The 24773-nt window shown below is 40.9% G+C and overlaps 1 protein-coding gene across 1 annotated transcript in view; it reads left to right on the top strand.

Annotated features, from left to right (window-relative positions):
• Positions 1 to 2368: 2368 nt before the first annotated feature.
• The window catches only part of LOC118581411 (vomeronasal secretory protein 2-like), a 32180-nt gene continuing 9775 nt past the window's right edge, over positions 2369 to 24773 (top strand). Inside the window, exons 1-6 of the mRNA XM_036183506.1 lie at positions 2369 to 2461; positions 2903 to 3036; positions 3272 to 3342; positions 4155 to 4265; positions 4925 to 5026; positions 5227 to 5253. Coding sequence (XP_036039399.1) covers positions 2369 to 2461; positions 2903 to 3036; positions 3272 to 3342; positions 4155 to 4265; positions 4925 to 5026; positions 5227 to 5253 — 538 coding nt within the window. The remainder of the gene's footprint in view (positions 2462 to 2902; positions 3037 to 3271; positions 3343 to 4154; positions 4266 to 4924; positions 5027 to 5226; positions 5254 to 24773) is intronic.

Raw genomic sequence — 24773 nt, 5'->3', positions numbered from 1 at the left:
ACATCTCTCCATGTTGTTTATCCTGGTTTGATACCAATTACCTGTTCTTTCGACTCCTGGAAACATCTACCATCTGAGGTGACCACATTGAGTCCTGCCTCAGTTACCTGGGGTTAACTGCAAGGCCCACCTCACCAACTCTGCACAGATTCTTTAATCACTTTAATTTTTGTGTCTCTGTGGAGGTTTGAAAGAAAATGGCTCCCATAAGGAATAGCACTTTTAGGAGATGTGGCTTTGTTGGAGTAAGTGTGGCCTTGTTGAAGAAAGTGTGTCATTGTGGGGGGTGGGCTTTGAGGTCTCCTTTGTTCAAGCTATGCCCAGTGTGGGACATAGACTCCCTCTGCTGTATGTGGATCAACATGTAGAACTCTTAGCTCATTCTCTAGGACCATGTCTGCCTGCATGCCACTTGACATAATGATAATGGACTAAACCTCTGAACTACAAGCTAGCCCCAATTAAATATTTTCCTATATAAGAGCTGCCTTGGTTATGGTGTCTTACCATAGCAATAGGAACCACAACTAAGACATTCTTTATGAGCACAGTTGGCAATATTCAGTTCATGAGACACAGGGATGATAGGTAGGTGGTAGGAGTGCAGAGGCTTCCCATCATACTCATGATTTGTCAATCACCTGTAGTTATCCTTTCCCATTTTAAAAGGATGAAATTATATACACCATTGCTGTAAATGCCTTCCTCAGTGATCACACATAGTGAAGTATAACCTATTTTATTTCAATCAACAGGATAACAAACAGAAAAGTTCCTGGGACCCCAGATGTTGAAACTTAAACCTTCTCATTATTCTTTGCTTCTAAAGAGCACAGGCTTCATCTTTCCTGCCCTTGGGATGACAGACTTCCTGCTCAGTAGCACCTTGAATGCTGGGATCAGGCTTAGGTCTTATGAGCACCTCAACAAGAGCCATGGCTTGTCAGAGAGTGCTCATTAATATTGTTCATAAATATGTGGGGCCATCCAAACTAGGTCCACAGAGGCACAAAGATGCCATTGTGTGACCAGCACCTGTGTCCAGAGCCTGGGCCAGCTGAGTCTCAGAAAAGAACATTGAAGGCTAAGTAGTGCAGGATGGGGAGGAAGGAGGCAGAGTTCTTGCTGGGGAGGGATCTGGGCTGAGTCATTAGAGAGGGCAGCCAGGGAAGCTCAGCCATGGACTCTGGATGCAGGGGGCCCTGGCCACCTTGTGCCCTTCTTGCCCCTTTGAACCAAAGGGACCTAGGCTTGTGGTCACCTTGGTGGCCTGTCAGTGTTCAGACAAATGAGAGTGTTAATTTTAGTGTGGTGGGGACTCTTGTCTGAGAAAGTTGATGCAGTTGTACACACACTGGCTCTCAACTGCCTGTGTCAGACCTAAGAAGCTATCACAGGCACAAGGTGTGGGAGGGGCTTCACCTGTACAGGGTGGGCTGGGGCTCCACCAGTCCTTTCAGCAGACCCTCAGATGACCAACCCAGCAGAGGACCCGATATTCTTTGTTAAAGTTGATGTCCCTGGGTGTACACAGTTGAAACACTGACATACCCCTAGTGAATACTTAATCATGATCCCTGACATGCAGCTAGAGATATCCAGCTTCTGGGTAACATTGTGAAGCACGGGCATCAAGGCATTACTCCTCGGGAGCTTAGGATGCAGCAGGGGAAGAGGAGGATGGGTAGAGGTGAGGAAGAAGGAGTGAGACACTTGAGAGTTAGAAGCACAGCTGTCCCTGGGGACAGAATGTAGCAATTCAGGTGACAGTAGGCTTGAGTGTGGCTAGGAGCCTCTCAGAAGAGGTGCTATTTCAGGAGACCCAGAGTCTACATACATGCCTGCCAGGCATGAGCAGCAGAGAGATCAGATCCTACAATGCAGTGTGGGCTCTGTAAATCATCAGGACTTCGTGTGGAGAAGTATCCTAGTCCCTTTGTAGTCAAGAGACACAGGAATGTCACCTTCCAGAGAAGGTGGCCGGGGCAGCCATGATGTCCAAAGGGGCAGAGCAGGGCTAGGTATAGCAAAGGAATGAACTTATCCCTACATGATTGGCTCAGAGTGTGGGCTGTGTCCCTACCAAGCTCCTGAGTCGCTTGTATTCTCCTGGTACTTCAGGAGTAACACCTTTGGATGGTGCAGACATTGCAAGGCATTGTGTCTTTTATCTTCAGTAAATTACCACCATATTACCCAACACCAACAATATACACTCCCATGATGGACATGTATTTGGCCATGACAGATGGCCAGGAAGGGTGTGGCTAGTGTCACTGTGGCCATAAAGGGCATCCTCTGAGGAGCCAGCAAAGCCTCATAGAATCACCTTAGTGACCTGCCTTGTCTGAGAGCACAGAGCCTGGAGATGAAGAGCCTGCTCCTGACTGTCACACTGTTTGTCCTGGTGGCTGTCCTACAGGCACAGGATGACCTGCCCTTCCTCTCAGAAGAAAAGAAAGTAAGGCAATGAGGGATGGTGGAACAGGTGTATGTGGAAGGCTTGACTGCTGGCCAGTGTCTGAGGACTGGAGATAGCACTCATGAGTGTTCAAGTCCCCTGAGTCTGAGCAGAGACTGCTGTTCTCCAGCACACATGGGCTCCTGAGCCACAGAGTTGGAGCAAAAAGGATCCTAGAGCAGGGACACCCAGAACCAGAAAGTCTCATTTGTTAGAACCTCTTGTGTGTTGTTTCCTAGACTCCAAGGTGTTTGGAGCCTTTGGAGATGGACACCAGCTTCTAGTTTGCCACCAATCAGTAGTTCTAATATAATTTTAAGGAACAAGGGTTTGAAGGGTGGAATATCACTAACTTGGAGGCTGCATCTTGGGTTCTGAGATATGTGTTCAGATATGGGAACCTGGGGGAGACTTGTGGGCTCAGGACTCTGTCTGCCCCAGATTGCAGGTGTCTGGTTTGAGAAGGCTACAGTGAGTAATGGGAACATGTCAAAGCTGGAGAAACCTCTGGTTCTGTTCCCTTATATACTGTCATATCTTGAACAAGGAATTTTGGAGGTCAAGACCACGGTCATGTGAGTATCCCCCGTGTGTCTTTTCAGCTTTCTATCCCTTCCTTTACTGTGTTGGGATATTGATGATAGAAAAGCCCCTTCATTAGAGGGAGCCACAGTCTTAGATTTATACAACTTGGAGAGGTTGATATGGCATTTCAGGGCACATTGTTCTAAGGATGATGAAGCAGGTGAACTCAGTAGAACACAGGCTTGTGTTCTGAAATAGACTATGGGTTGTTTTCTTGTTTTCCAGGTATGAGGGCCAGTGCATTAAGACAGCAATGCATATGAAGAAAACAGAGGAGCCTGGTCAATACAGCTCCTGTGAGTCTTTATCTCAGTTTTTTTCTGTTGTTGCTGTTAAAAAAAAAAAAAAACCACTCTAATCAATACTGCTTAACAGAGAAAGGGTTTACTTTAGTTCAAAGTTTATTTCAAGGTACAGTCTACGATAGTTGAACATTCCTGGCAGCTGGAGCATGAGGCAGCTGCTGATATTATGCCCATAGTCAGAAGAGAGAATGAATGCATTCATGCTAGTGCTCAGATGGCTTCACCATTTACACAGTCCAGGACCTCCTGCCCACAATTAAGATGTTTCTTCCACAATAAATTAGCATAATATTTCCACTGTCATGGCCAGTGGAATAAAACCCAGGCAATTCTAGATCATGTCAAGTCATTAGCCAATAAGGTTCCCCTGGCTGCATGTGATTATCCCTTGCAAGCAAGCTCCTGGGGTTGCAGCATCCCTGCCCTGCTTACTTTTCAGGAAGACCCACCCAGTTAATTTCCAGGTGGCTTTAGAGATCACAGGCTAGTCCAGAGAAGAGCCCATGCCTCTGTCCACTGTCAGACATGCAGACTGAAGCTTAGGATTTAGGAAGCAGGACAGGGTAGCTTCTAGGGGACAAGTCAGGCACAACTTCCATCTTCCCTGACACCCATGGTGCACAGCTGGGGATGACACCTTTCTAAGAGGAACTTCTGTCTTGTGATTGACCCACTGCAAGGTCTGGAGCCATCTTGCTGGGTGCTCATAGGTTATTGCTGAAACATTCTAGACTATTCCTTAGTGTTCTCTGAATGTTGTCTTTGAAAAAGATGCTACATATTCATTTCTCTTTAATCTGCAGTTTCCGGCCATAAGCTCCTCTACATCTATGAGCTGCCAGTGAAGGACCACTACATCATATACATAGAAACTCTTTTGTATGAGAAAAAATTCCTTTCAGGACATCTGATTGGTGAGGGACCCCAGGGATACTACCTCCTACCCATGCTCTCTACTACCATTAGCTATTTGAATGTGTAACATCTACATCCTGGCAATGGGAATTAAAAGCCCCCTGGGTATTCCTCTAGCAGCTCTGGTTAAGGTACTCTGTGGTCAATGTGCATGCTCTGAAGTGGGAAGTTGTGGTCTGTGCAGAACTTCCATGAGCAGATGTGGTCTTGAGCACTGACCAATAGGAGATTAGATCCAGCCAGTGACTTACTACATGTCACTTGCTTGGGTCTCAGGTTTCATAGAAGGCATGCCTCCTTGAAAGTTTGTGTCCTAAAGGGAATTTTTATGGGCAATGCACCCCAGGGACAGGATGCATACTAGTGACCCTGAAACACAGGGTCCTTCCTGGTTAGAGTGTGACATTGCTTGGCTTTTCAGGATGTCACCTATATTCTTGGTCATATAGTATCCTTATGTGTCAGTGATACCCATTTCCTGTGGACAAGTCATCTACCCATATCCTACCTCCATGTTCACTCTGAGGGCTCCTCCCCTCTTGCTCCCATCTACTCCAGGTTGAAGGCCCTAATGCTGGACAGTATTCCTGTCTTTGTGTCACTGGTTCCCTGCAGAGCTGTGCAGTCATGTCTTCGTTCATTTTGCCTCTACCCACAGGGAAGTGCCCCAGAGAAAATATGGAGGCCCTGGAAGAATTTAAGACATTCTCGCAGCACAAAGGACTTCTCCAAGAAAACATTATTGTGCCTCAGCAGAGGGGTGAGAGGATACTCTGCTCTGCCCCTGCCCATGTACCCTCTATGTCACCCATGCTGCTGCAACTCTTGTGTAACCATGTGCCCTCCTTCATTAGCAGAGCTCTTCTTGTGATCTTAATCATGAGGCCATCCAAGGGACAGGTGTACTCTGGGTCTTCACCTTGATACTTTCTTACATTCATTTTTTTCTTTCTTTTACAGCACATTGTGTTCCCAAACATGACCGTGGTAAGTGATACTCTAAGGAACCCTGAGAGAACCCAGATTCCTCAGTTCCAGGGTTGAAGGTTCTATCTGTTCCTTGGCCTTGCTCCCATCCTCTCACTCAGGAGGGACCATGTTTAGCCAGGAAGCAGTGACCACCTCAAGAGGTGTCCTCAAGTACTATGCCCAAGAAACCTGCCCTGTCTTTCCCCAGAGTCCTTCCCATATCATGATCTCCACTTTCTCTAGGTACCCACTAAACACAATTAGAGATCTATAATGTCAAGGAATTCAGAACTGTTCTGGGGCCCATGTGTTTTCACAGTGACCTCCCAGAGGCTTGATGGAAGGAAAACCTCTAATAGACACCTGCCTCCTAAGTAGCTACTCTCTGACTGCTACTCCTATGGTAAGAGGAGAGTTCTCTCACTTGTGTTTCTCTTTCTGTCACAGCCCACCAGGACCACAAATGCTGAGCTGTCTTTACCACTTGTACATGGCAGTGACCTGACTGGACTACTTTCTCCCTGGACCACACTCTACTGAGTTGCATTTCCCCGACCTGAGATTTACTCCTTCCTTGATTGTTACTCCCCACTGGACCACCATCCTGCTTTAGCTTTCAACCCCTATCTTTGCCCATCCAAATCCAATAAAGAGTTTAGCATTTTTGTCTGGGTTTAGCTTTTATGTGGCAAACCTTCTTAGTTCAAAAGTTTGTCGAGATATTGGAATTAACAGATACCAGACACCAAGTAACATGACACCCAACAATCCTTAGAGCTATGTAATATCTTAGAAGTTCAAGTGATGTGCAGCCAATGCCAAATAGCTTCAGAAGATTTCTGACATGGGGCAGGAGAATTTGAGGAGCCACCAGGGTGGGCAGGACTGGTGATGGCATCAGGTTTACAGATGTCTGCAGGTCCCTACAGAGTTCTTGCTCCATTGAGGAAACTTCATGGAATCTTGTGAGGGACCTAGCAGTGGCAGGGGTGGAGGGAGGAAGATTGCAGGACCCTCCCTCATCACACCTCAAGCAAGGCAGACCTGGGTACAGAACTCTGGTTAGTAATGGAGGGATTGACCAGTACTTTGAATGATAAAAGTCATTGCCAATCTTAGTTGTACATGTATTCCTGGAGGATGAGTGTGCAACATTGTTATCCCTGAGAAGCTGCCCTTTGCTGTTAAATAAGCATAATCACTAACCCTCAGCCCAACTCCCACCCTCACCTGTTGTCCTCTCCTGCTGCCCCTGTCTGCCTGGACCTGGTCATCTGGACTTGGCATAAAACCCTCAAAAAGTTGGAGTGAAGAGATAGCAAGAAAAGTATAAATCTGGTGAACACTGTGTGTGTCTCTGCTATTTGAGATCCAGGTATATTTTGGAAAGGTCAAAGTCCTCCATGTAAAAAATATAAAAGAAGAAGTGGACATATTTTACTGAACTAGGGATAAAAAGTTTGTTTTATGGTATCAAAGCATAGGGTGAAAAATCTTATGTGAAAAGTAGATTTGACTGCACTGAAGTAGATATGCTTTAAAAATTTAGTGTTTGAGCCTGGTAGAGTGGTGCTCAACCCAGCATTTGGGAAAAGGAATCATATCTCTGTGAATTTGAGACTAGACTTGTCTACATGGGGAGTTCCAGGACAGCCAGGACTACATAGAGAGACCGTATCTCAAAACAAACAACCCAAAACTTAGTATTTGTCTAATACAGTTGATTTTTCATTGGATTTTTGTTTCAATAAGTTTTAATCCATGTTTCCACCCACGTTTCATGCATTTAAATCTGTGTTTCTAGCACAATTTAGTCACCCAAATCTTTCTGTCTTGGCATTTTTGGGAAGTCTGCCTCACCACTTGACTCATGTAGGTGCCTCCAGATTATTTCCTGGAACCTGTGCAATGTTGCCCATTGAATTTTTTAGGACAGTGAACGACAGGCTATTTTGCAGAGTGTGAGGGACTCAGCATACTGCATTATGAAAAGCTTCATCTCCTAGAAGTTGAATAGTTTGATCTACTTCCACTGGCTCTAGGCAGTTCCACCAGAGTTTCCTCTTTCCTAGCAATTACTTACTATTAATATAACCTTGGTGACAGGGAAGGGTCATGAATTGTGTACACTTCTTGTGAGTGTTTTTTTTTTATTTTAATTTTAATTTTAATTTTTTTGAGACAGGGTTTCTCTGCATAGCTTTGCGCCTTTCCTGGAACTTGCTTTGTAGACCAGGCTGGCCTCGAGGAACTCACAGAGATCCACCTGGCTCTGCCTCCTGAGTGCTGGGTTTAAAAGCATGTGCCACCATCACAAGGTTTTTCTTGTGAGTTTTGTGGGCCTCCTAAAATCCTTTCCATAATGGAATGTTTCATTGCTGTCAGAGTTTTCTTTGGGCCACCAGCTCACAAATAATGATGTGGAAACTTATTATTATTAATTATGAAAGCTTGGTGAATAGCTTAGGCTTGTTCCTAACTAGATCTTATAACTTAAACTAACCCATTTCTATTAATTTACATTCTATCATGTGGCATTATCTTTTTCATTTTCCACCTCCTATTTCTTCTTCATGTCTCCTGGTGTCTCCCCTGCACCTTGATTATCTCTTTCTGTTTCTTCTCTCTGCCCAGAAGTCTGACCTTTATCTCTTGCCTACTATTGGCTGTTCAGGTCTTTATTAAAACAATCACAGCAATAATTTCACATAGTTTACAAATATCTCCCAACATGTTCATCTATTTGTCTACATAAAAAGGAAAGATTTTTAGCTCTAACATTAAAACTATATACAATAAGAATAATTATTGGGTAGAATTAAATTTACAACATGCAGTCCTCTTGTATTTTGTAAATTTGGAGAAAGTACTGTATTATCTATCCTATCTTAGAGAGACCAAAATTTATAGGCAAACTATTTTCTATTATAACTTATATTGCCATCCTAAAAGTATCTTTTTGGATTTAAAACATGTTGTTAGATAAATAACTTAAGCTTTTATGCTTCTCAACCTTATAAACTTTACATCTCTTATGTAAGTTTATTTTCTGAATTTGATAACAATGAAAACTGCAACTATAATTATCTAGTCTACAACCCTATTAAAGACCTGAGAAGGATATAATATTACTTGAGGAAACAGAAAGCACAGATCAAGCAACTCCCAAAACTACAGAAATGACAGAAACTGGTGGCTATCTGGACAGTCAACCCAAGGTTCCTCTGCAATGTTGGGACATTCATCTTCAGCCTATAAGACTAGAATATCTGACAGACATTCTTGTGATGCAAGAATTTTGTAGGACTGTCCTACCTTGTCTTGGAAAAGTTTGGCAGTTGTCTTCTTTTGTGTCTTGCTCATCTAATTTGGACAGAAGACTATGAACAGTTGAGACAAGGGCAGTTTCTTGTCTAAATGGTTGGCTCTGTTACATTGAAAGCAAAATCCATATGGAGGTTCTTCAATGCCCATCATCCTTTTTATATATTTATATATTGGTGCGGACAGGAGCAGATGCGTCTCACTATCATAAAAATCTTTATGTTATTAAAATATCTTAAATTCCATATTCTGCATGTGTCTGAAGTATTTGAAGACTATCTGTCTATCTAAAACATATCTCATGTTTGACCTTGAAAATATACCTAACATGGACACAAATTTGATTGCTAGATGGTTAACTACTGAAATATATTTTTTAATTATCCTAAATAGCTTATAATAATAACTCTCAAAGACTAGAACTTTATACTACATTGTCAAATCAGTTGCATAGGTACAATACCTTAAACAAAAGCATATGTGTGTATAATTGTACATATATATCATATAACAAAAATAAACTTAAATTTGTATCAATATACAAAAACATCTTTTTTTGGCCAAAGGAAAATAAGGTAGTTTTATTTCCACTCATCACTGATAGACTCATAACACTTTAACTAACCACTTCTTTTTCAAATAATTTTTTATTAAAAAGAAGATTTTCTTTCCTTTTACATACCAACCCATTCCCCCTCCCTCTTCTCTCACTTCCCCCACCTACACCTGTCCCACCCTCATCCCCTCCTCATAGAGAGTGAAGCCTCCCTTGAGTAGTCAACACAGGCTGCTATACCATGCTGGGGCTAGACCTACCCCTGCCTTCTGCATCAAGACTGAGTAAGGCATTGCACCATAGAGAATTGGATCTAAAAAGCCAGTTTGTGTACCCATGTTAAGTCATAGTCCCAATGCCAGGGAACCCCCAAACACATCAAGCCACACAACTTTAACCCACATCTAGAGAGCCTAGTTCAGTCCCATGCAGGCTCCCCAGCTGTCAGCCCAGAGTCCATGAGCTCCCATTAGCTTGGGTCAGCTATTTCTATGGTTTTTCCCATCATGATTCTGACCCCCCCCCCTTTCTCTTATAATCCTTCCTCCCTCTCTTCAACTGAACTCCAGGATCTTGGCCAAGTGCTTGGCTGTGGGTCTCTGCATCTGCTTCCATAACTCACTGGATGTAGGTTCTATGATGACAATTAGGGTAGACACCAATCTGAGTGCAGGGGAAGGCTATTTCAAGAACACTCTTCATCATTGCTATGATTCTTAGCTGGATACAATCTTGTGAGTTCCTGGAATTTTCCCTAGCAGCAGATTTCTCCCCATTCCTGTAATGGTACACTCTGTCAAGATATATCTTTCATTGCTCTCCCTCCCTGTCTTTCCCCTATGTTTCCACATTCCATTCCCACCCATCCCATCCCCTCTATTTCCCCCTCTCAGTTTGTCCAGGAGATCTTAACATTTTCCCCTTCCTGGGGTGATCTATGTGTGTCCTTCTTAGTGTCTTCCTCTTTACCTAGCTTCTCTGGGGTTGTGGACTGTAGCCCAGTTATCCTTTGCTTTGCTTCAAACATTGACTTATGAGTGAGTACATACCATATTTGTCTTTCTGGGTCTGGCTTACTTCACTCAGGATGAGTTTTTCTAGTTCCATTCATTTGCCTGAAAATTTCATGATGACATTTTTTTTAACCACTGCATAATTCTCCATTGTGTCTATGCACCACATTTTATTTATCCATTCTTCTGTTGAAGGACATCTAGGTTGTTTCCAACTTCCGGCTATTACAAATAATGCTGCTATGAATATGGTTGAGCAAATATTCTTGTGGTGTGGTTGAGCAACTTTTGGGTATATGCCTAGTAGTGGTATAGCTGGGTCTTGAGGTAGGTGGATTCTCAATTTTCTGAGATACCACCATACTGATTTTCAGAGTGGCTGTACAAGATTGCATTCCCAACAGCAGTGGAGGAGTGTCCCCCTTTCTCCACATCCTCTCCAGCTTAAGTTGTCATCTGTATTTTTTATCTTAGCCACTCTGACAGGTGTAAGATGGTATCTCAGAGTCATTTTGATTTGCATTTCCCTGAGACTAAGGATATTGAATATTTCCTTAAATGTCTTTCAACCATTTGAGATTCTTCTGTTGAGAAATTTCTGTTTAGCTCTGTAGTCCATTTTTTATTGGATTATTTGATATTTTGCTGTTTAGTTTCTAAGTTCTTTATATAGTTTAGAGATCAGTCCTCTATCTGATGTGGGGTTGGTAAAGATTTTTTCCCACTCTGTATGCTGCCTTTTTGTCTTATTGACAGTGTCCTTCACCTTACAGAGCTTCTCAGTTTCAAGAAGTTCCATTTATTGATTGCTGCTCTTGGAGTCTGTGCTACTGATGTTATATTTAGAAAGTGGTCTCCTGTGCCAATGCATTCAAGGATATTTCCCATTTTCTCTTCTATGAGGTTCAGTGTAATTGAATTTATGTTGAGATCTTTGATCCATTTGGACTTAAGTTTTGTGCATGGCAATAGACATGGATCTATTTGCAATCTTCTACATGTAGGTATCCAGTTATGCCAGCACCATTTGCTGAAGATGCTTTCTTTTCTCCATTGTACAATTTTGGCTTCTTTGTCAAAAATCGGGTGTTTGGAGGTGTATGGGTGAATGTCAGGGTCTTCAGTTTGATTCCATTGGTCACTGTTCTATTATTATGCCAATACCAAGCTGATTTTATTATTATAGCTCTATAGTAGAGCTTGAAGTCAGGGATGGGGATGCCTTTGGAAGTTCCTTTATTGTGTAAGATTGTTTTGGTTATCCTGGGTTTTTTGTATTTCCATATGAAGTTGATTATTGTTTGTTCAAGGTCTGTGAAGAATTGTACTGGGATTTTGATGGGTATTGTATTGAATCTGTAGATTGCTTTTGATAAGATTGTTATTTTTACTATGTTGATTCTACCTATCCATGATCATGGGAGATCTTTCCATTTTCTGATATCTTCTTCAACTTCTTTCTTCAAAGATTTAAAGTTCTTGTCATACATGTCTTTCACTTGCTTTGTTAGATTTACCCCAAGATATTTTATGCTGTTTGTGGCTATTTTAAAGTGTGATGTTTCTCTAATTTCTTTCTTGGCCCATTTATCATTTGTATATTGGAGGGCTACTGATTTTTTTGAGTTAATCTTGTATCCTGCCACATTACTGAGTGTGTTTATAAGTTGTAGGAGTTCCCTGGTAGAATTTTTGGGGTCACTTACATAGACTATCATATCATCTACAAATAGCAAAAGTTTGACTTCCTCCTTTCCAATTTGTATGCCCTTGATCTCTTTTTGTTGTCTTATTGGTCTAGCTAAAACTTTGAGTACTATATTGACTAGGTATGGAGAGAGTGGAAAGCCTTGTCTTGTTCTGATTTTAGTAGAATCACTTTGAGTTTCTCTCCATTTAGTTTGATGTTGGCATTGGTTTGCTGTATATTGCCTTTATTATGTTTAATATTTATGTTTCTTGTATTCCTGAACTCTTCAAGACCTTTATCATAAAGGGTTGTTGGATTTTTGTCAAAGGCTTTTCCAGTATCCAATGAGATGATCATGTGGGTTTTTTTTTTTAAGTTTGTTTATATGGTAGATAACATTGACAGATTTTCATATGTTGAACCATCCCTGCATCCCTGAGATGAAGCCTGATCATGGTGGATGATATTTCTTTTGATGTGTTCTTGGATTTGGTTTGTTACTATTTTTTGAATCAATGTTCATGAGGGAGATTGGTCTGTAATTCTCTTTCCTAGTTTCATCTTTATGTGTTTCGGGCATCAGGGTAACTGTAGCCTTGTGAAAAGAGTTTGGCAATGTTTCTTCCTTTTTTATTGTTTGAAACAATTTCAGGAGTAATAGTATTAGCTCTTCTTTGAAATTCTTATATAATTCTGCCCTGAAATCATCTGGTCCTGGGCTTTTTTGGTTGGGAGACTTTTGATGATTGCTTCTATTTTCTTATGGGTTATAAGTCTATTTAAATTGTTTAACTGATCTTGATTTAATTTTGATATGTGGTACCTATCCAAAAAATTATCCATTTCGTTTGTATTTTTCAATTTTTTTCTGGAGTACAGTGTTTTGAAGTATGACTTAATGATTCTCTGGATTTTCTAAGTGTTGATTTTGTTAATTTGGATATTCTCTCTCTGCTTTTTGGTTAGTTTGAATAAGGGTTTGTCTATCTTGTTGATTTTCTTAAAGAACCAAGTCTTTGTTTCATTGATTCTTTGTATTGTTCTTTGTTTGTATCTTATTGATTTCAGCCTTCAATTTGATTATTTCCTGTCTTCTATTCCTCCTGGGTGAGTTTACTTCTGTTTGTTCTAGAACTTTCAGGTGTGCTGTTAAATCACTAGTGTGAGATTTCTTCAACTTCTTTATATGGGCAATTAGTGCTATGAACTTTCCTCTTGGCACTGCCTCCATAGTGTCCCATAAGTTTGGGTATGTTGTGCCTTCATTTTCTTTAAATTCTAGAAAGTCTTTAATTTCTTTCTTTATTTCTTCCTTGACCCAGTGGTGATTTAGTTGAGCATTGTTCAGTTTCCATGGGTTTGTAGGCTTTCTGCATTTGTGTTGTTGCTGAATTCTAGCTTTAAGCCATGGTGGTCTGATAAGATACAGGGGGTTGAAGTCTCTCACTATTAATGTATGATTTGAGCTTTAGTAATGTTTCTTTTACAAATATAGGTGCCCTTGTATTTGGAGCATAAATATTCAGAATTGAGACTTCCTCTTCATGAATTTTTTCTGTGATGAATATGAAATGAAAAGAGACTTCCTCTTCATTTCTTTTGATTGATTTTAATTTGAAGTCCATCTTGTTAGATATTAGAATAGCTCCACCAGCTTGTTACTTAGGTCCATTTGATTGAAAAGTTTTTTCCCAACCCTTTACTCTGAGGTAATGTCTGTCTTTGAAGTTGAGGTGTGTATCTTGTATGCAGCAGAAGGATGGATCCTATTTTCATATCCATTCTGTTGGCCTGTATCATTTTATAGGTGAATTGAGTCCACTGATATTAAGGGATATTAGTGACCAGTGTTTGTTAATTCATATTATTTTTTGTTGGTAGTGTGTGTGTGTGTGTGTGTGTGTGTGTGTGTGTGTGTGTGTTTCCCTTCTTTGGGATTTGTTGATGTGAAGTTACCTATTGCCTGTGTTTTGGTGGTTTCAGCTAGCTTCCTTGGGTTGGAGTCTTCCTTCTAGTACTTTCTGTAGGGCTGGATTTCTGGATATGTAATGTTATTTAATCTGGTTTTGTCATGAAATTTCTTGTTTTCTCCAACTACAATGATTGAAAGATTTTCTGGGTATAGTAGTCTGGGCTGGCATCCATACTTTCTTAGTATCTGCAGAATGTCTGTCTAGGACCTCCTGGTTTTCATAGTTTCCATTGAGAAGTCAGGTGTAATTCTGAAAGGTCTGCCTTTATATGTTACCTGACCTTTTTCCTTTACTGTTCTTAATGTTCTTTCTTTATTCTATATGTTTAATGTTTTAACTATTATATGATAATAGGACTTTTGTTTGTAGTCCAGTGTATTTGGTGTTCTGTTCGCTTCTTGTACCTACATAGGCATATCTTTCTTTAGGTTGGGAAAATTTTCTTCTATAATTTTGTTGAATATATTTTCTGTGCCTTTGAGATGGAATTCTTCTCCTTCTTCTATCTCTATTATTCTTAGGTTTGGTCTTTTTATGGTGTTCCAGATTTCCTGCATGTTATGTGTTAAAAATTTGCCAAATTTATCATTTTCTTTGACCAATGAATCTATTTCCTCTATCATATCCTCAACACCTAAGATTCTCTCCTCCATTTCTTGTATGCTGTTGGCTATGCTTGCCTCTGTAGTTTCTGTTTGTTTACTCAGATTTTCCTTTTCCTGAATTCTCTCAGTTTGTGTTTTCTTTATTGCTTCCATTTCAATTTTTCATGTCTTAAACTGTCTCCTCCTGTTTGATTGTTTTTCTTGGGTTTCTTGACTTCCTTTATATGATTTCATTGACTCCTCAGTCTGAATAGAGAGACTGAAAATATCTTAAGAGTAGAAAAATATATAGAGTGTTTTCTACAAGAATAAACTTAAATTTGTATAAAAATCCATGCCCATGTAAATTATTTCAAACTTGTGGTAGCTCAAAATTAGACTCAACAATCTACACTTTATCCCATCATTTCTATACTATAATTTCCATCTTTTCCATTCAGAAAGAGACCCCTGAATGTAATCTCTTTTGTTCAGCTTTTTCTCCTGACCATGACCAATAATAAATTGGAACCTACCCCCTAAACAATGACAAAAATCTACAACCCACTGAATGACCATAAACTACCCACCCCACCTCTTGGGAATATGGGTGTTGTGTTCTTTAGACTACTTCCTGTTGTCTGGGGGTGATGGCAGCTTTAGGGAACCCTGAGAAAATTGAGGTAATAGTCAAGATAATAGCTGTATTTTTTTGTTTATTCTCCATGTGATGGGAAAGTGTAGAGCTTATTTGAAGTCTTGGCTGGATAGTCTGTGGGGCTGGACCATCTCAGCTAGCAGCTTTAATATTGTTCTGGATGCAGAGATTTGAGAAAACTGCAATCTAGGCATTCTAAGAGCTAGATAACCTGGGCAACTTGTCTTTATTGATATCCAGTCCCTTTTTCCCCCCAAAACACATAAACTTTTAAAGGTAACATATATATCTGCATTAACACAAGTATGGGATGTACAGTATGTCAGTTAAAGATTTTTTTTTTGTTTTATGTTTGAACAGGTAAAAGGCACCTGTTAGCTTTATGAATTTATTTGGACTGTATAGCCAAACCTCTATCCATGCCATATGAAAGGATGACATGTAATAATAAGTCATGAGGACTCTGTAGATAATAATATTTATCATGTCTTATCCAGTCTCAGAGTTGTTCCCATAGTAGAGGGATCAGCATACATGCCATTTGTCCTGTAGTCTTTCTTGGTTTCTTTTTTCATGTCTTTAACCAAGATTTTTAGGAGTTCTTTCTCAATAAAATTTGTTCTTTCTTCATTTTGAAGAGAAACATAACTTTTTGTCTTCTGTGGAAACAAAGGCATGATCTCTTCCCCAATGCAACATATTTTCTGACTTCCATTTTGAAGTTAAAACATTTTTAAAGTACATAGATTGGTTTAATTTGGCAGTTTCCATAATCTAATCTCATCAGCTGTTGTTTTTTGTTTATTAGCATTTAAAATATTCAAAATCAATAGAGCACCATACAGTATCCAGATATGTATTTCCCATTTTTATGTGGCTTATTTTTTATATGACTTTATTTTTTCTTTAATGATTTTACTTTATTATTTTTAAACTATTTTTTTCTATGACTGTCTATGCCATTTTCTCTTTCTTCAGAATCTATGCACATCTTTAAGCATATAATATCTGTTCTGAGGTTTTTGTTGGTCTGGATCTGACTTTCTGGGTGTCTGAAGCCTCTCTGACCTCATGAGCCAAGTTTTAAACTGCTAGCTGCATGGCTCAGCTTATCACATGGTTCATTGGTGGCTGGTTCCCCTATGCTAAGTTTCCTGAGAGCCTAGGCTCTTGCTAGTGGGTACAGGCAGGTGCTGGGTTTACTGCTCCAACTCTTGGGAAGTTTCTTGTGCATTAAGTGTTTCTACCTAGTCTCCTGTCACTGAGTCGGGTACCTTCCACTGCTCATAAGTCCCAGTCAAGTGCTCAGTGGCAGGATCTCTTAAAAGAGCCATGTCTCTGTATGTTGCTAATACTGAGCCTACTCAAGAGATTGTAGTTGCCAGAAGGCTTTACTTTCTCTATCAATTTCAGAGTTTCAGGTCCCACATTAAGATCTTTGACTCCTTTTGAATGGATTTTTGACTGAGTTAGGTGGAGACCCAGCTCCATTCTTGGACATGACCTTCAGTCTCCATCAACATCTGTTGAGGAGGCTTTCATTCACCCAGTACATGTTTTTAACATAATTGTCAATCAGAGGGTCAAAAGGTGTGGCTCTTTTCCTAAATCCTCTAATTCTTTCCCTGTGGTCTATCTTTCTGTTTGCTGCCAGTACCACAATGTTTTGGTTATTGTATTGCAACTTAGAATCTAGAGTGATGACACCTCTGACATTGTTCCCTTTACTCAGAATTGCTTTGGCTATTTGGTGTCTTTCATGCTTCCATATAAATTTTACAATTACATTTTGTCTTTCTGTGAGGATTGGCATTTGATGTGGATTGTGATGATTTTGTAGACTCTATTATATAATGTAGAAACTTTCACAGTATTAATTCTGTTCACCTGTGAGCATGGGAGATGTTTCTGTACTGTAATGTCTTCTTTAATCAATCAATTTTAACTTAATTTTTTTATTTTAAAATTCTTTCACTTGTTTTGTAGGTTAGTTCCAACATGTTAAGTTGATTATTTTTTAAACTGTTGAGAATGGGAATTTCCCCTGACTTTGTTATCCATGTGTTTACTATTGTACATAGTGATACAATACATAGAAAAGTTACTGGGTTTTGCCTTTATTTTGTAACCTGATAATTTTATGGAACTGTTTATTAGTTCTTAGAATTTCCCAAGTATCTTACACAGAGGATCATACCATCAGCAAATACTGATCTTTTGACATCTTTCTTTACTATTTGTATCCCTTTTTATCTATTTTTCATATCTTAATGACTAGCTAAGATTCAAGCTGTTTACTGAGTAAGGGTGAAGAATATGGACAGCCTTATTATGCTGGCTTTAGTGATAATGTTTGGCTGTAGTTTTGAGCATAGCTTTCTTTATGTGGATTTGCTCCTTCTGTTACTACTTTCTTGTGGGCAGATACCATAAAGGGGTAGCTGACTTTGTCAGAGTGCTTTTCTGAGTCAGATCTAATCATGCCATTTCAGTCACTACATCCATTTATTTGCTTTATTGAAATTTTTTATTTGAATATGTTGAACCATTCATATATTCCAGGAATGAAGTCAAGTCAATCATAGTAAATACTATTTGTGATGTGTTCTTAAATTTACTTTACTAATTATTTTATTGAAAATTACCTCAATGTTTCAATTTTATTGAAAATTGTGAAGATTTACCTATTCCTTTGTGTGTGTTTCTTGTATTAGAAACTGAGTACTTTCAGCTTTGTGTCAGGTTGGGGACATTGGTCAACTCACTTATCAGTTCTGGTTTTGTTTTATACTTCCTGGATCCTTCCACAGAGACTATCATGCCATCCCCACATAGGATCCCATTCCTTCACTTGCCCTAGAAGCTGCAGCAAGTGCAATGTTGCACAGTAGGAATGACACAGGTTACACATCTTTTGTAGAAGCTGTTCATCAACATAGGGAGAGACTCTTCTTCCAACAGTTTTTACCCAGGATCTTGTCAAATGACTTCCCAGCACTGACTAAATGACATGACATGGATTTTTTTTACTTCATTTGTTTAAATAATTGTTTTTTGTCTTTTCTTAAAGACAGAATCTGATGTAGCTGAGGCTAGTCTAAAACAGTATAAATCTTGGGCTGGAAACGGACTCCTGATCTTCCTGCCTCTACCTTCTGACTACCACTCTAGGCTGCTTTTATCCAATCAGGAACAGACTTAATAAACTGTAGTAATTCACAGCACATCTGGATTTCACCAGAGTTTGTTACTGGAAACACAGAAAAGAGGGATGTAGGTACCAGAAGTGGGTGCTGTGACAATTGGGGCAGGTGCTATCTTTAAAAACTGCAAGAGGACCAAAATGGTTGATCACTGGCCACTTCAACAACAGCCCACCCTCTTGTACTGACCCATTTACGCTTCACACTGAATTTATTCTATAGCTGAGTATTCATAGTTATGGAAACACAGCTTCTCAAACAATAAATGAGAGACTGGAGAGATAGCTCATTGGTTAAGAACACATATAGCTCTTGCATAAGACCTGAGCTCTGTTCACAGTACATATAGGGTGGCTCATAACTGACTGTTACTCCAGTTCCAGGGGATCTGATTTCTTTTTATGACCCCCTCCTCTACCTGGCAACCATGTAGAGCACATACATACTTGTAGGAAAAAGACTTCTACATATAAAATAAATAAATTTAAAAAGATTAAAATAATTATGTTTAAAAAACAATCTCTATTACACACAATGCAGGTGATCTTCCAGGTGTTATAGATATTCATTTCAGACTATTCCCCAGGAGTTTCAGATGTGTCTTGTCATAGCTAATTTGATGTCAACTTGAAATGAGCTAGAGCCATTTGGGAGGAGGGAACTTCAATTGAGAAAATGCTCTTTAAAACTGGCCTGTAGAAAAGCCTGTGGTATATTTTCTTAATTGGTGGTTGATGTGGAAGGGTCTAGCTCACTGTAGGCAGTACCACTCCTTAGTTGGTGGTCCTTGGTACTATAAGAAATCAGGGTGAGCAATCCGTAAGGAGCAAATGAGTAAACAATACTCCTACATGGCCTCAGCATCTATTTCTACCTCCAGATCCCTGTCTTGAGCTCTTTTCCTGACTTTCCAGAATGATGGACTGTTAACTGTGAACTAAAGAAACCTTTTCCACTTCTGTATTACCACAGCAGTAGAAGGCTAATGAAGACACTCCTCAGTCCTAGCCAGTTCACCTTCTACCTGGTGCTGTTTGAGGGACTATAAAAAACTATGCTAATGCTGAGTAAAATCCAGACTCTGTCCTTTCCAGTGAGGTACCTAGGAATTAGCGGGACAGAGAATGGGTGACCAAGCTGAGGTTAAAATTCAAGGGTAGTGAGGGACATGACTAGAAGTAATAGAGGCTAAAACTGTGGAGCTGGAGACCCCTGCAGAACCTGCCACCAGAAAGAGGAGGAATGAAGGGGGATGCCTTAGAATGGGAGAACAACATGGTCCAGGAAACTTGCCCTTTCTGTCCTGCCAACAATGCCTACCCAGGGCTGACCACAACCCCCTGTTCTATTGACTCTTGAGAGCACCTACTATAAGTAGACCTCAATTTCTTTTCCTACCACCTGTCCTCTCATGGTTGCCTGCAAACGCTGGGCCTTCCACCTCCTGATGGTGCCTTTCATCACTAACATAAGAAATATCTATGAGCACAGTTGCAGAATTTGGTAGAATTCAGTCAACTGGGATACAGGGAAAGTCAGGTAGATGATGGGAAGCAATTGTAGACTGCAAGAGCTACCCTTCATATTGCATGCAAGACTCATGACTGCAGACCTCATTTGTCAATCGTCTGCATGTGGATCTTCATGATTTTGCTAAGGGAAACACTACACAAACCACTGACATAAGTGCTGATATCATTGATCTAAGAAATGATGTGGAAGGTATCTATGGTGCAGTCAGCAGGACAAAGTACACAAAGTCCTTGACACTCTGGGTGCAGAAACTCCAGGCTGTTCACTAATCTCTGGTCCTAAAGAGCACTGGCACCAAGTTCTCACAACCAAATTGTCAGCTTCCTGCTCAGCAGCAGCTTACAGAACTGGATTATGGCAGTTCCTCAGCACAGCCCAGGGCTTGTCATAAAGTGCTCATTAATATTATTTATTGATTCTTAAAGCTATCCAGGCTTGATATACAGAGACACAAAAGTACCTTTAGAAGTGGAACCTCTCTGTAGAGCTGGTGTCAGATTGGTCTCAGCATAGTAGGATGTGCAGGGACAAAACAGATTTTGTGCTGGAGAGAGAGCTGGGCTGTGACAAAAACAAGGCATCTCAGTTATGGGCTTTGGGCCCATATGGGGTCTCTTGTCTCCATGTGTGACTCTTGCTACTTGTTCAAAGGGATCCTTGAGAGCTTGCCATGAGTCAACATGACAAGGTAGTGAAAACATTTGGTTGATTAGAAGCTTTACTGTTTTAAGATGGTTGCACATCTAAGGGTTCACATCAGGCTTTGATGAGTCCTATGGGTCTCACATCAGGCCAGAATGTATGAAAGGAACCTGAGTTATGCTATGGGAGTACATGGTTTACATATGTCCTATCATAAGGTCCTAAGATGGTCAACACAACAGAAGACCCAGTTCCCTCTGTTGACCCTGATCCCAGTGGAGAAACTTCCTTTAGTGGTCACAGGTTTTTTTGACTGCTTTATGTGGTTAAAGCCTTGATTATTTCTGGAATAAAAGGTGAAGCACAAGAGTCAATGCTGACTCCTCAGGAACTTGGAATGTACTTGAGTGGATATATTTAGTTGATGGGTAAAGTAGAGAAAGAAGAGGGACAAGACACTGTAGAGTAAGAAATGCTGTAAGAGAGCACAGCTTCATGACAAACAAAGAGAAGCTGTTCCAGTGAATGTGGTCTCTAATGTTGCTTTGGAGTCTTTCCCTCTCAGAGCAGTCAAGGTCAAGGAGCTCCTGAGCTATCAACTAGGTCCTGTCAACTAGAAACATCAAATGTTTCCCTACTTACATCCTAAGCAGGGCCCCCTAGAAGCAGTAGAACTGGTGGTCTGTTAGTGTGCAGCTTCTGGAATAAAAGGGAACTGGCAGGCTTCTGTACAGTAAAGTAGCCCAGTCATTTTCTCAGCACCAGTGGGAGAGAAGTCAGCTTCGAGACAAGAGTCAAGGAGGCCAAAGATGACTAGTGAGTAAGTGCTGGTGTGGAGTCAGAGCAGGTGGAAACCAGGGACCTCCCTGGCCTCCTCACTTACCCAGTGTGGTGGGTTCTGTATATGTAGCAAACTTGGACAGTACAGACCTTTTAGGGTACTATGTCTTTAGGGCAAATTGTCATTATGTTAATGATGAAAGGCACCATCAAGAGGTGGAAAGCCCAGGGTTGCAGGCACATGGGACGACAAGTGATAGGAAAAGAAGTTGAGATCAACTGCAGTTGGTACAGAATGATCACCAGATCTCAACACAGTGTCTGCATCCCCAAGACGGACATAGATTTGTCTAGGAGGGGTGTGATCGTGCCATTGGTGGCCACAAAGGGCATTTCTTGAGGAACCAGTACAGTCTCACCATGTCACCCAAGTGACCTGCCTTGTCTAGAGGACAGAGCCTGAAGATGAAGAGCCTGCTAGTTAGTGTCACATTATTTGTCCTGGTGGCTGTTCTACAGGCACAGGATGACCTGCCCTTCCTCTCAGAAGACAGGAATGTGAGGCAGGGAGGGATGGTGGATAGGGGTGGGTGAATGTTTGACTGTTGTCCAGTGCTTGAGGTTGGAAGCTAGCACTCATGAGCTTTTAAGTCCCCTGAGTCTGGCTTCTAACAGTGTACTTAAGCCTGGACTCTCTTCTCTCTAATGCTCTGCTGTCTCTGCTGCTATTCTACTAGCAGGGCATAGGCCCTTCTGGCTCACATACTTACAACACAGAAATGTCCTACTTGTAGTGACTCCAAGAACCAGAATTCCTCAGGGGTATAACCTTCATGCCCTGTCATAGACCCAAAGACTTTAGGAGCTTTGGGAACAGACATCTCCTGCCTAACTGGAACTTGACATTTCAGGCAAACTTTAAGCAACAAAGTACTAGGGAGTAGGACCAGCCCATCTCAGGGTCTTCAGCCTAGCCTCTGAAATGTTTCTATAGATTCCTGCCCATGGGCTGGAGCATGGGGGAGAACTTGGCCTGGGCTGGGTGTGCTCAGGGCTCTGTCTGTTATAGGTCTCAGAGACCTGGTATAGCAAAGTCAGAGTGAATTACCTGCATATCACAGATTGGAAGATTCCTATGGAAGAATTCCCTTTTGTATTCAGAGCCATAGAACTCATAGTAATGGAGGTTATGCTCATTACTATGAGAGTGTCACCACCATGAATTTTCCCAAATTTCCCTTCTCTTCCCATATACGCTTTGAGTGTTGATGACAAGCAGATTGTTTCTTTGAGGGAACACCATACCAGCAACCATCCTAAATTGAAGCTGCTGTTGATAGGGGGTTTGGAAGTCACTGATTCACCATTGAAGCTGAGCAGAGCACAGGTGTGGGCTCACAAACAAGCTGCTGGTATGCTTCCTATTTTCTATGTTTAATGGTGAATGCATGCAGGGGAATTCCTAGTGGAGAAAACAGAGAAGCCTGGCTAATACAGAGCCTGTCAGTCCCTGTTTGAATTTCTTCTCCCTTTGCTTAGATAAAACACCCTGTCCATAGGATTAGTGAAAGGGGGTTTATTTTAGCTCACTGGTCAAGATAGCATCTGCCATCAGAGGGAATTCAAGACAGCTGGTGCTTGAAATAGTTGGTTATATTACATATACTGCCAGAAGATAATGAGGGATACTTGCATGCTTCTCCTCAGCTGACTTTTTCACTTTACATAGTCCAGAGTCTTCCACACAGGGTCTGATAGTCTCACCATAGGTAAAATGTCTCTTAAGACTTCAGTTATTATAATCAAGATAATGCACCACTGGAATGGTCAAAGGCACATCTCCCAGGAAATTCTTGCTTGTCAAGTATACATTTAACCTGAGCTGTTGCAGTCTTCCAGGCTACATGTGATCCTCCATTACAGGAACTAGCTCCTATGACTGGAGCACTCCCTGCTCCATTTAGCTTCCATGAAAGGCTAGCCAGTTAACTCCTAGGGGACTTCAGAGGTCACAAGCTATTCCACAGAAGAGACCATGCTTTCTGTCCCTTGACCCATAGGCAGACTGAGGATTAAGATCTAGGATATTTGCATTATGATTCCTAACAGTAGCAAATTACAGATATGAAGTAGCAATGAAATAATTTCATAGTTGGGGGACACCACAACAAGAGTTACTGTATTAAAGGGTCACAGTATTAGGAAGGTTGAGAACCACTGCTCTAGACATTTCCTCAGCATGGTCAGAATGATGCATCTGGAATAAGAAACTACAGACTCATTTTCTCTGTTTACCTACAGTTTTGGACATGTTTCAGGTACATCTATAAGTTGCCAGTGATAGACAATTGCAATTCTACAGTGAATAAAAGTTATTTCAACAAAAGTTTATGTGGGAGAGCTCATAGGTGGGAACCCAGGTACCCCATTCCTGTATGGTCTCCATTACCAGAAGCCAGAGCATATGCAGCACTATACCTTGGCACTAGGGACTAGAATGCTTAGTATGGGAGACTTGATGTTTGTCTGGGTTTTGGACACCAGGTCTTGCTTGTGCAGTGTGTAAGATCTGAGAGAGAAGGGCTAGATTGATAGGGACTTTCAGAGAAAAAAGCAGATATGGCTATCAGGGCTGTAACTCCTCATAATGGAAGTTCCAAGCAGTGTACTGACAAGTACCATTTCCTGGGGTCTCAGATTCTAAGAAGCTTGTTTGAAGGGCTGGGTCCTAAAAGGCCTTTAGTTGACAATGTTCCTCTAGAGTAGAGAAACAGACTAGTTTCTCTGTGACCCATGATCCTTCCAGGTCAGGGAGTAATCCTGCACAACATTTAGGATGTATGCCAGCTCCTTGTAACTGTCTTCAGGCTGGTGTCCATCTCCTCCATCCATACCCTACCTCCCTGTCTACTCTTAAGTGCTCCCTCCTTTCCTGCTTGCACCTGGGCCAGGATGAAGTCCCTAGTGCTAAGCAAAGTTCCTGTCCTTGTACCTCTGGCTCCCTGCAGAGCTGTGCAGTCATGACCCATCTACTCATCTGACCTCTGCCTATAGAAAAGGACTCCAAAGAAAATCACAAGGCCATAGAAGATTTCAACAAATTCATACAGTGGAGATGCTTTCCACCAGAAAACATCATTGTACATGAGTAGAGAGATAAGCAGTTGAGTTTAGAAATTCCAAGGTAGTTCACTAATGCAGACCAAGAGGCCAGCTCCCTATCTGCACCAGGGTAACAAAGAGAATACCTCAGAGTAGTGAGGACTAGGAGTTTGGTTTTTTTTTTAATCTATCTAAAAACAGTCTTTAGGAAAAAGCAGGCTCACACATTCTGAAAGTAACTTTCTTTACTACTACCTCCTGTAAAAATTCTTCTTCACAGAAAAAAAAAACTAGCCAGCACAAGAGCTGTATATTGAAGGTCATATTACATTTCTTAAGTATTGAGACAGAGCCATACTATAAAAACATAAGAAATCACAAGGTTTTTCTCTTAGGCTTGAAAAAGTCACACCAACCATAACCAGGGCAAAGTTTGTGTGTCATCTAGATTCCCTGATGTGTAGTCTATGAAGCAGGCAA

The sequence above is a fragment of the Onychomys torridus genome, chromosome 4, assembly GCF_903995425.1.
Source record: "Onychomys torridus chromosome 4, mOncTor1.1, whole genome shotgun sequence".
Taxonomy (NCBI): Eukaryota; Metazoa; Chordata; class Mammalia; order Rodentia; family Cricetidae; genus Onychomys; species Onychomys torridus.
This window is presented reverse-complemented; position numbering and strand designations above follow the sequence as displayed.